General features: G+C 40.0%; 1 protein-coding gene across 3 annotated transcripts in view; it reads left to right on the forward strand.

Annotated features, from left to right (window-relative positions):
* DCBLD1 (discoidin, CUB and LCCL domain containing 1) overlaps positions 1–12786 on the forward strand; it is a 68472-nt gene that overhangs the window by 44997 nt on the left and 10689 nt on the right. For all 3 annotated transcript variants that reach the window (XM_010353239.2, XM_030928535.1, XM_030928534.1), the window contains exons 6-8: positions 5816–5949; positions 10893–10933; positions 12336–12551. In XM_010353239.2, coding sequence (XP_010351541.1) covers positions 5816–5949; positions 10893–10933; positions 12336–12551 — 391 coding nt within the window. The remainder of the gene's footprint in view (positions 1–5815; positions 5950–10892; positions 10934–12335; positions 12552–12786) is intronic.

The raw sequence follows: 12786 nt of genomic DNA on the forward strand, positions 1-12786 counted from the left end.
ACTTATTGCTGCATAATAATATTACCATAAACTTAGAGACTTAAAGTGGCACATATTTATTATCTCATTTTCTGTGGGTTAGGAGACTGGACATGGTTTAGCTGGGTTCTCTGCATCAGGGTCTTATAAGGGTGCAGCAAACATGTCAGCTGGGGCTGCAATCTCATTGGAGGCTCAACTGGGGAAGGATCTGCTTCTAAGCTCATGTGGTGTTGACAGCGTTCAATTACTTGTGGATTATTGGATTGAGGGCCTCGGTTTCTTCCTGGATTTTGCCTGGAGGCCATCCTCAGTTCTTGCCATGTAGACCTTCCCAATGTGGCCACTTGCATCCTCAAAGCAAACAAGGGAGAGTCTTTGAGCAAAGGCATCTCCTAGCAAGATAGATTACACTCTTATATGATGTTATCATAGGAGTGGTATCCCCTCACTTTTGCCATATTCTTACAGACTTAGAGGAAAATCTCAGCTCCCATCCACACTCAGGGGGATTCAGAGGAATCCCACAAGATGGGATACAGGGAGTGGGGATCAATGGGGGTTATCTTGGAGTCTACCTCCACAGTGCCTTCATCTTGGGAAATGTGTTCAGTTGTAGCAAGTCTTTTCAGAAGAATTTTGCAACATCAAAGCATATCCTGTAGGTCAGGGTAACAGAATATGTAAAATAAATAACTAGAGGAGCTGTTGAAGAAGTAGGTACCCTGTCTCAGGGAAGAATATATTGTCTTACAGAGCTATTGTAGAAAAGGTATTGGTTTATTCTGTGTTACTCCAAAAGGCAGAACTGGGATCAATGGATAAAAGTTATAGGGATGCCAATTTCAGCTGCATATGAGGAATAATCGAACAGTACAAAATGGGATAGGCTGTCTCGAGAAACAGTGATTTCCTAGTCACTGGAAATGTCAGGTGTAGATGTTAAAACCATTTGTCAAGGATAGACTGTCTTTGTGTGGGAAGGCTGCTGTGGAGTAGAGACAGGGGTGGTCTGTCAGGAGGTGTGAGGGGGGAACTTTAAAGGCCTTTTTGAATTTTTGAGATTAGGTAGTTCTGTCTCCTACTGACAAATTTAGGCATCCAAATTGGTGTATGTTTCCAGTGCCAGTGAAGAAATATGGGCTTCTCTTAAGATCTGCCTCACCTGCCCCCAGAACAGTTTTTCTTTTGGCACCTTCTCCCCAGCCTGCTAACTAAACCATCTGTTTTTAAGCAGAACACATCACTTAATTAATTTGTTTCAGCAATTCTCCTCTCCCCAGAATGTTCAAGAAGTACTGTAAAATAGAGACAGTAAACATGTAGTGCGCTGCAGTTTAGGAGGAGAAGGGGAGAAACTGGGCCTCTTGTACACACCCAGAAAAAGCCAGAAGGAAATACATTATAATGGCAAGTGATTATCTCTGGGTAGTGACAATATGAGTGATTTTTTTTTTCATTATTTCCAACATCTCTATAAAGAATGCAAATTTTATGAAGAAAACATTATTGATATGGTAATTAGGCCTATAACAGCACAGAAATAATTCATATTATGGAAAGAGGCATATATTTGATAATTTAACATTTTGCTATCATTCCACCAACATTTTTATGCATGTGCTTTATTCTGACCTTACTGGTTTTGGTTTGTATTTTATTAAATGCAATCTAAAATGTTTACTTTTTTGTTCCACTTCCTTTTAAAACATTGTCAACACTGTTTTAGTACAAGTTGATTTTTCCTAAAGGAAGAGTTAAGAAAATGCTGGGATGATTTGATAGTTGCTTGAAAGTCGTTTAGCCTTAGTTCACACTGATCTATTTGGCCATCATTTATGGCTTAGTGAGCTTCAGAGATGTTTATTGTAGATGATACCATCCACCTCCAATTGCCTGAGCCATGCAGGTATTCTCTTCAGCTGGCCATTGCATTCCCTTTCCTAAAGAATTATTACATTTACATTATTCTGTTTAAGTATATTTTGTTTAAGATAATTTACTAATTAAAACCATTTGTCAGGGGTAGCTGAACGTCTTAGTATCAAGTAAAATTCATTAGGGAAGCTCGTCATTTTGTTTGTTTGTTTGTTTGTTTGTTTGTTTGTTTGTTTTTTGAGACGGAGTCTAGCTCTGTCACCCAGGCTGGAGTGCAGTGGTGTGATCTTGGCTCACTGCAAGTTCCACCTCTTGGTTTCACGCCATTCTCCTGCCTCAGCCTCCTGAGTAGCTGGGACTACAGGCGCCTGCCACCATGCCCCGCTAATTTTTTGTATTTTTAGTAGAGACAGGGTTTCACCGTGTTACCCAGGATGATCTCGATCTCCTGACCTCATATCCACCTGCCTTGACCTCCCAAAGTGCTGGGATTACAGGCTTGAGCCACTGTGCCCAGCCAGGAAGCTTATTGTTTAATAGACTTTATGGTGAATCCTTGTATAAAACAAAGAATTATTGTGTAAAAGTTGCCTTCAGATGAACATTGTAGATCAATATGTATTTTTTCACAAATCAGGTTTCTAATTTGCCATTAAAGCAAGATATTATATGGAGGGCAGAAAATACTTTAAAACTTTAAGTACAGTTTAATATTTTTTGGTTGTGTAATTTAATAAAATATAAATTATTTATTTTTCTTTTTCCAGCAAATTCTGCCCAGCTGGTTGTAGAGACGGTCTGCTCTACAGAACAGAATGTACATAGGCTAAGTACATATGCTAGGTAATATGTACCCATGTACATAGGCTAGGTAATACGGCTTTCCAATATTTACATTTCAGTGAGACTTAGACTTCAAAATACCTAAAAAATAAAGGCATAAATTGTACCATCTCTTCCAAAGGGAATTTTCAAAAGTCAGGTTCAATAAATGTGAATTTTAAAAATCAGTACCAGCCGGGCACGGTGGCTCACGCCTGTAATCCCAGCACTTTGGGAGGCCGAGGCAGGCGGATCACAAGGTCAGGAGATCAAAACCATCCTGGCTAACACAGTGAAACCCCATCTCTACTAAAAATACAAAAAATTAACTGGGCATGGTAGCAGACGCCTGTAGTCCCAGCTACTTGGGAGACTAAGGCAGGAGAATGACGTGAACCCAGGAGGTAGAGTGCGCAGTGAGCCGAGATCGCACCACGGTACTCCAGCCTGGGTGACAGAGCGAGACTCCGTCTCAAAAAAAAAAAAAAAAAAAAAATTCAATACCAAAAAAGTGGCAACTTAAATAAACGTCAATTTTCTTTAAGTTGCATGGATGAGGGAGTGACTGTTTTGAAGAAAATAATCCTGGAAAATGCTGGTAATTTTATCATAATAATATGATAGTGAAACTTGATAGCTAGTCTTTTGGAGATGTATCCTATACCCTACAATTAATATTAAAAGAAATGGCAAAAAACCACAATTACTTTTGCAGCAACCTATTATGGAAAGCCATAGCTGCAATTAAATAAAATTTTTATAAAAAGGGTATACACCATTGAATTCCTTCAATACTGGGTACTGTGAGAAAGGAGAACATTTGTTGGCCAATGATGCTGTTAGATCCCGTTGCTCATTGGCCTGCGAACCTGTCCTCTTACAGCCAAGGAGGCTCTGGAACATTCCAAGTCCATTGAGAGCTCTCTATAGGCAGGGTTCCTAGGATGAAGACCAGTGATCCCAAGGACAGTGGGAATAGCTGCCCAGCAGACCACTGAACCAATGTGGTTTTCATTCTGGGGTTTAGCAAGGAAGACAGGCCTGCATGTGTCCTGTAAAAGGTGCACTGGGTACCCTTTAGAATCACAAAGTGACAGACCTTCAGAAAAGACACTAGACCAGCAGTCCCCAACCTTTTTGGCAACAGGGACCACTTTTGTGAAAGACAATTTTTCCACAGACTGGGTGGGGGATGGTTTCAGGATGAAAGTGTTCCACCTCAGATTACCAGGAATTAGATTCTCATAAGGAACACACAATCTAGATTCCTCACATGGGCAGTTCTCAGTAGGATTTGCACCCCTGTGATAATCTAATGCATTTGCTGATCTGACAGGAGGTAGAGCTCAGGCTATAATGTGTGCTCGCCCACCCCTCACTTCCTGCTGTGTGGCCCGGTTCCTAACAGGCCACTGACCAATACCAGTCCACAGCCTGGGGGCTTGGGGACGCATGCACTAGACCGCATCGAGTCTAGGCTTGTCGTTGTCCAGAGGAATGGGAAGCCAGGTCAGGAGCGGTGGAATGACTTGCATATACCTCATGGAGTTAGAGGCAAAGCCAGGATAAGATAAATTGCTAAATTTAAATTCTGGACTTTTCCTTTTCAGTTGGCTCCTCCATTTTGTTTGGACCCAGGAGTCCAAACTGATGATAAGGAAGCTTTTTAATGAAAGAAAATTCAGGAAAAAATACACAGAAAATTCAGGAAAGATAACAATGCAAGCTGCATTCTTATTAAAGAGTACAATCTTTTTGTCTTCTAATTTTAATTATTTTTTTCCTCCAAAATTAGGGAGGGTAGTATTTGCATCTCTGTTTCAGCATTATCATGTTTTCTCTTTTTTTTCTATTGTGAAATCTTTCTTTTGTTATGATAGCAGTTATTGCAAAACTGACTCACTTTGCCAAACCTAATCTAGTTTGGGAAATATGAACTCTCTAAATTGACGATCACAAAGTTCTCAACTTTATTGCAAATATATTAACTGCAAAATATGATTTGTCTCATTAGTCCTCATAGTATTGTAACTTAAGTCTAAGGGAACTTTTCCATTGTAAATAAGGTAAGCAGCATTGTCATTAACAAAACAAATTCTTGAGTCCAGTTATTGAGACACAATTTCATGAGCTGCCTTTCTATGTTGGCATTAATACTCATGAAGAAGTGGAGCATAGCTAAGGTTTGTTTAGGAAATTATGTTTCTTATCCCCTCAACTCCTGGATCTGAGTGCCTTATCACCTTTCCACAGAGGTCTTTGCTTGGGGACCTACAGGCCTGGATACCCCATAGAAAGTTCTAGTCATTTCTGTAGCCCCAGTTCCTGACAGAGCCAATTCCAATCCCACAACCACCTATAAAGCAGAACCAGTCTGCTGCTCCTGCTGCATCTGTCAGAACAGCCAGCAGCCTGCTGACACCTCACATTGAACATCGCAGGGCTGAGCTGGCACTGGCTTTTTGATGCCTCCTGAGGGGATTCAGGAAGTGAGATGGAGGCCGTCAGCCCTGAGTTGCTCGTCATCCCTCTAGGAACTTCGTTAAGCTTTCTGTTCCATTTAATGTTCTGTGGCTGTCATTACCGTTGTCGTTTTGGTACCTTGATAAATCTCTAAATTAATTTAAAAATGAATATGTGGAATTGAAAGTTCAGCTTCATAAATGATAACTTGGCATGTGTGTCTAATAGCCTAAGAAACTGGATCTGTTATCGATTTCTGCTTAACAGGCCACTCCAAAACGTAGTGGCTTGAAGTAGCAGCCACTTTATTTGCTGATGAGTTTGAGGGTGATAATTTGGGCTCCACCCACACTGAATTGGATTAGTAAGCTCCCTTAGCCTGGAATCACTCTTGTGGCTACCATCATATGGCAGATTAACTGGGGCTCAAGAGTCTAAGGTGGCTTCAGTCACATGTGTAGCGGTTGGCTAGGCCCTGTTATCTGCAGCAGAACAAAGTAAGCCACATGGCCCAGAGTCAGTGAGGGAGGTGACCACTCCAGGGCATGGCCATTGGCAGGCCTTATTCATTGGGGCTACTACTATAAATTACCACAGAAACAAAATAGAAAACGCCAACTATATTTTAACTGTGTTCTTTTAAGTTCTGCATAATAATGTTGCTGTGTTTCAGACCTCTTTATTGTGCAAAGCTGCCATCCATGCAGGAATAATTGCTGATGAACTGGGTGGCCAGATCAGTGTGCTTCAGCGCAAAGGGATCAGTCGATATGAAGGGATTCTGGCCAATGGTGTGCTTTCGAGGGAGTAAGTACTTTTTTTCAGTACCGTTTGTTCTGAGTAGAAGGTAACCCTGAAGGATAATTAATCAGCTCACAACTTTGAAAAGACAGCAGGGATGTGATAGCAAGGGTTTGTCTACTGGAAAAATATGCATGAGTGCTTAGAGCAGCATTTCTGGTCTCTGCATGGATGGTAAATGTAGCAATCAGAAAGCTCACTGCTTATGCTGACATGTAAATTAAAATGGCGCACTCTGAAGCCCTGGGGCAGAGGAATATTTTTACCCTCAGGTGCTTTTGTGGGAGAAAATAAAGGCTTAATCCTTTTTGGGTTTTTACAACTTCAGTAAATTACTGGTTGTCTCCAATATTATCATCAGCTGAAACCCTTACAGAACCACTGAGCTCCCTGGAAGACTCCTAGAGACAGTCGTTCAGTGATGAGTTTGGGAAGTGAAAAAAGGTGGCCTTTATTAACACTGTTTAAAAAGATGGCCTTTGTTAACGTTATATTCTTCATTTGTTTTTATCCTGTGCTCTTTTAGCTTCATGAGAAAAAAAAAAAAAATGTGTTAAGTGCTTTAAATGGTTCAACTTAAAGCTTTTCATATTTTCAGATTTCCTCAGCCACTAGAAAGTGTACAACTAGAGCTGTGTAAAACTCAGTGTCAGCCTGCCTTGTGGTCCAGACGTCCACACATATAAACAGGCAGCTCAGAATGGCCAAGTGGGAGACACTCCCGGAGTGGAAACCTAGTGAGGGAAAAGTGCTCCTTGAACCACTGTATTTCTCTGTCTCATTCTCTCCTTGTGCCTTCTGCAACTCTGTTTCTTGGACAGGTTTTCACATGGCCTGGGTTCCAAGAATAAGGCACAAGACAGAGGTTTTAGGCGTTTTGGGATCCATAAGTCGGGGAAAAAATGTCAGGACCTATATGTTCTATCACTCATTAATCTGTATGATGTTCTCCCCCTGCCCCTGCTATTTTGTCCTAGCCCCCTCTTGCATCAGAAAGAACATGGTCATACTTTACTGTTCCATTTTCACAATGGATGGTGGGCCATCTTATCTTGGATAGGTTCTCAGGTTAGTCAGCATAGATATGGTGACTCTGATGTTATTTTGATAATTGTATAGTAGTGTTTTCCTTCCCCCTCCTACTTTTTATTTAAGTGTATTATAGTTAGCAATGTCATAGATCAAATAGGTATCCTGACCACAAGTTGTGACATTGCTTTTGTTGGAAAATGTGTCTTAAGTTCTGCAGAACCAACTTATGAACTCACATATAAACTTTGGGCCTAACACCCATTTCATGATTGGGGTTGTTGGCTCATGCTCATAGGCAGTGGCATTTGGAAGCAGTAACTGAAGTTAGGGGAGAGGTGGTTAGGTCATCTTCAGGAAGAAGGTGAGTCTTGTGTTTGATGGAAGGCAGGAACAATGCTTAGAGGGATTATAGGGGTAGGGTCAAGACTGAGGAGCAATGTTAGAGAGGGGTGGTGGTTAGAGAGCATGGTGCCATTGGCACACCATGCTCGCGGCCAGGAGGCTGGCTAGTGGGTGTCTATGGAGAAAAGGTAGAGCCTCTCACTGGCAATTCTGAGTTCAGGGTCAGGGTGGGGGTAACTACAGAAGATGTTCCAACATAACTCTTTCACAGGCAATGCAAGTCGTACTGTACGTAATCCACAAAAGACTTCCATCCACCAAGGACAGCGGTGCATGCCGGGCACTTGGACATGCAGGCTTACCTCACGATATTTGTGTTCTCTGCCTACCATGACCCTCCCATTTACCTTCCCCTTCTGGATAGATTTTTAGCTATGAGAGGACACAAAGTGTTCTTTTCATATTACCTGAACATTCAAAGACAAGTCTCTAAATTTGTGCCAAGGTTTAAGATCCAAAAGTTCAGTAACAGTATGCTATTAGAAACTAAAATCTTGACTCAGATGAATAAAATGATACATATATACTCACATATATGTAACATTTTTCACAAATATTTGTCACATGCTTTTCAGAACATTAAAATTTATTTTAAAATTTACACCCTGATTTATAGTAAAAGTGATCACTTATGCACAGTAATCTTTAAATGCCAACTTGACCTTGACTTTTGAGAATGTATTCTTTTTTCTGTTTTTTGATAGTTTCTTCTGTTGATACAAGGGTGCTACCTCAGGAAGATAACAGGCTCTAGCCTGAATTTGTTAGGTGCTACCACCTCCAAGCAGGAACGAAGAACTACCCTTTGGCTTTCAGTCTGTTTTTTGGAATCGTTTGTCTGTATTTGTATACATCTGAATGCTCTTTGTGTAGGAAAACAGGATAACAAAAAGTGTAACTTGGATTTTATCCTACTTTTGAACAAGCATTATTAAAACTATTGAATAAATTAGACTTTATGCTTTCAGTTAACTTCTGCTACGTCGACTGGACTTAATACGTACATATATAATATATTTTATATAATTTGAAAATTATATATTATTTTATAATATATAATTATATAATTTGATATATATAATTTGAAGTTAAACTTCCATGCAAAAAGCAGAGTACAGAAATCTAAACCATTAATGAATTAGAAAAGGTTTTGCTTCATATTCCTTATAGTTATTTGTACTAATTGTCTGATTTTTATTTTGGGAGGAGTATAGAAAGTTCAGCATCATATCAAGATCTCTTCTTATTTCCAGGTCTGTGATTTTGCACTGACTTTTTGCACTGAGCAAATAGTTAACTGTATGTTCACACAGCCTCTTCCACTCATTTAGATTTGAAATCTTCAGGGAGCAGTTGTTTTTATCTGTGTTGTTTTGCTCTTGGGGAAACACTGTACATGCGGTCATTGAACTTATGTTCCCACACATGATTGTTTGGCATTCAGGAAAAACCAGAGAAGGAAGCATTGCAGCTGAGGAAGGAGTCCCTAAAGTAAATATCCAGGGCTCTTCTGGGATTCATCTCCGGTCAGGTCATTTCCTTGATTTGAAGAGACCAGAATGGTATCAGGAAGAGGGACTGACCTCATACAGAGGACGATGGTGCTAACCATCAGAAGCGAAAACCTTCTTTCTGTTTCCATCAGATGATTCTTGATTGCTTCTGTAGCCCTCTGGGAAGGCTCCTTACTCCTGTAATCTGATTGAATTCATTCACTCTAATGTGTGAATGCTTCAGAACCCTAACCTCCCTAGGGTGTTTTTATTTTTAAAAGAATAGGCCTATTAACCTATAGAGTTCTTTAAGTGGTCTGTATGTAATTCGTTCAATGGAATTAAATGGAAAAACATTTTCCAGTTGATAACGGAGGAAAGCCAGACAGAGAGCTGTTAGAAGCAGAGCTTCTCCTGGTTTCTTCTCAGGATTAACTCCAAAGTTATCCTTTCCATACTTTTTGGTCAACAACAAAACGAATATTTCATGGCAATGGGAGTGAGCTTAGTTTCCTAGGGTTGTCGCAGCATTATTTAGGTTTATTTGAGCCACATTTCAAATTTAACAGCATAGGAACGTTAGAGAAAATGGAAAAAGAGACAAAAGAGAGGTTCTACATAAATCTGAATACAATTTTAATATGAATAGCGCCTTTCTTTAAGTGTCAGGAGAGTTGAGTTCTCATCCAAGCTTTTTTGCTAACTGTGAACTTAGGCAAGTCCCAGGACCCGTGTGGGTCTGAGTTTTCTCATGTAAATAATGATTGGTGCCTGCATTATATTCAATGCAGAGATTATAGAAGAACCTATATGTAGAATACCAGGTTTTATGGAGTCTGCCAAGCATAGACAATGTGAAAGAGAAAATCTATTCTAGAGAGTTTCACTACCCATTACTTCTAAAAAGAGCTTTTGATGGGAAGGTACTTATACTCTTGGCCAGAGTACTTTTGGGTTCTTTGTGGATTTCATGTTTTAGTACTCTCTGTGTCCATTATTCCCATCTCTAATTCAGAATTAAACATTTAAAATAATAAGCAGCACCGAGATTGTAAAATAGTTGTAAAAAGTTGGACACAACCGGGGCATCTACCTTTTGGTGTTTACCTCTAGTATCTAATACCGTGCACATAAAGCTAATGTTGAGGCCCCCAGATTTTCCATTCGTTCTGTTTATTTTTCATACCACTGACTTTGTGAGGGATTTTTTTTTTTTTTTTTTTTTGAGATGGAGTCTGTGAGGGATTATTTTAAAGGTTGATCTGGTCTTCAAAGGTAGATAAGGACATTCCTGTGGCCTTAGGAATCTCTTCTGCACTGAAGGAGACAACTGCAGAATGAGGCTGATGCGATCATTTCTCGTGTGATAGTGATAGAGGCAGCAGTGAGGCCAGCTCACTGACATGCTGTGTGTTTTCTCCAGCTGTTCCTTGTCATCCAGGAGCAGGAGCTGGTTCAAGGCTTGGTGCTGGTTGCTACAGTAGGTAGGAGTGTGGCTGTGGAGAGAGAGACAGGGCGGAGACTGTCCCAGAGTAACACTGCTGAAACAAGATGCTCAATGAGAGTCGAGAGATCTGTGGGGAAGGCAGATGGAAATGAGTGGGACACTTTAAGGTGACTGCTGAAACAAAGGGAGATTTCAGGGCAGTAATCCTTTCTGTCTTCATCATCTTGCATTAATTGATTGAGATGTAAGGTTATTCCTGAGACTGTATATCTACACATTCCTTTCCAATAAATTCAGCATGGTGGAAATAGCACAGGATTCTGATTCAAAAGCAGCATCTCAGAGTCCTAGCCCCTTGTCACCTGTATGAATTTAGGAAAGTTGCTTACCTTCTGTGGGTCTAAGTTTCCTGTTGTATAAAATACTGATGATGAAGATAATACCAGTAGGTTTGCAGGGGTGTTGTGAGGATCATGTGAGGAAGCACAGGTGGGAAAGCTCTGGGATGTAGCTATATTAGTCACTAAGATCTAGGTAAGCAACTCACCTTCTCATGTTTGTCTTTATTGTTTCAGTGGTTCCCTGTCAGACAAGCGATTTCTGTTTACCTCCAATGGTAAGAATCATGTTTTCCTTCAGAATTTGATATTTTCGGTGGCTCACACCTGTAATCCCAGCACTTTGGGAGGCTGAGGCAGGTGGATCACGAGATCAGGAGATCGAGACCATCCTGGCTAACACGGTGAAACCCGATCTCTGCTAAAAATTCAAAAAATTAGTGGGCTTGGTGGCAGGCGTCTGTAGTCCCAGCTACTTAGGAGACTGAGGCAGGAGAATGGCACCAGGAGACGGAGCTTGCAGTGAGCCGAGATCGTGCCACTGCACTCCAGCCTGGGTGACAGAGCGAGACTCCGTCTCAAAAAAAAAGAGAATTTGATATTTTGAAAGTCTTCAGTAGTAGTTTATTCCTCCATACCCTTCAGATTATATAGTTTAAAAGGTTTTTTTTTTTGTTGTTCTTTTTTGTCAGGTTACATAGCACCTTTTTTTTTTTTTTTTTTTTTTTTTTTTGAAGCAGAGTCTCATTATGTTGCCCAGGCTGTTCTCAAACTCCTGGGCTTAAGCAGTCCTCTTCCTTCAGCCACCCACACCAAATCTTCTTGACTTAACCATCCACAGGACAATAAGCCAAATTAACATTAAGCAGAAAATACGTTTCTTTGTAATCTAAACTCTCTCTCAGACTTTTGCCAAAAATAGTAAAAAGTGAAGTATTTATTTTAAGATAAATCCCTTTATCTTAGATTTTAAGAGAAAAAGCTTTCAAATATTGCAATTTGGTTTGTTACTATTTTGAATAAAGTTACTGAAAATGAGTATACAGAATAAAGGCTTTTTAGCTTCTCCATCATGGAATGTATTCTACATAAATATTCTCTCTCAGCATAAACCATTTCAAGGAAGACACTACGAATATTTCTTCTTTGCCTTTATTTGCTGACTTCACATTGGCATATTGGGCATGGTATACTTAAGGTCCTTTGGATGAATACTGGGTACAACTTACTGATCTTCAGAGGACTTAGACACATCTGCTTTTCAAGTACGTGGAAAAAATGGGGTTCCCCTCTTATTCTAAATATTTTAAAGTGAGAAAGAACACAGCATTTTAAACCTTTAATACAGATTGCACTTTGTTGAAATCAGGATGAATTTAGAAGGTTAGAAAATGAAATCTACAGTGGGGACGAAAAGGTGTCACTTAAAAAGGATGTGACTTGGAGGTCTATTAAAAAGAAAAGCAGTAACAGCTTCAAGACATGGTAGTACAAATGAGTGAAATGCAAGTCTGGACCATTTAAAAGCTGATAATTAAACACTAGATTCCATGTCAGAATAAAAGTCAACCAGTTGAATATTTCTAGGTGAGATGGGGTACTACTTTTTTTTTTTTTTTTTTTTTTTTGCTGTTATTTTATGTCTGTATCTCAAATATCTTACTGTACTCTTTTTTCCAGGTTGCAGCAGATCCTTGAGTTTGGATCCTGATGGGCAAATCAGAGCTTCTTCCTCATGGCAGTCGGTCAATGAGAGTGGAGACGAAGTTCACTGGTCTCCTGGCCAAGCCCGACTCCAGGACCAAGGCCCATCATGGGCTTCGGGTGACAGTAGCAGCAACCACAAACCACGAGAGTGGCTGGAGATCGATTTGGGGGAGAAAAAGAAAATAACAGGTGCAGAAAATAACACAAGTGCAAAGTGCAGGGGTAGTTTCCTGACTGTAAATGACTTGCAGTTGAAAATATGCTTATTGTTTACATAGGTACCTCTCTGCCTACCTCCAAGTTCTTGAAATATTTGAAAATGTAACAAATCTTTACATTCTTTCTGTGAAAAGAATCTGTATGCAAGTTGTAAATATGGATATATGGATTTGAGAGATTTTTTTTTCAATGGTGAAACCTTTAT

This window comes from Rhinopithecus roxellana, chromosome 4, assembly GCF_007565055.1.
Source record: "Rhinopithecus roxellana isolate Shanxi Qingling chromosome 4, ASM756505v1, whole genome shotgun sequence".
NCBI classification, from domain to species: domain Eukaryota; kingdom Metazoa; phylum Chordata; class Mammalia; order Primates; family Cercopithecidae; genus Rhinopithecus; species Rhinopithecus roxellana.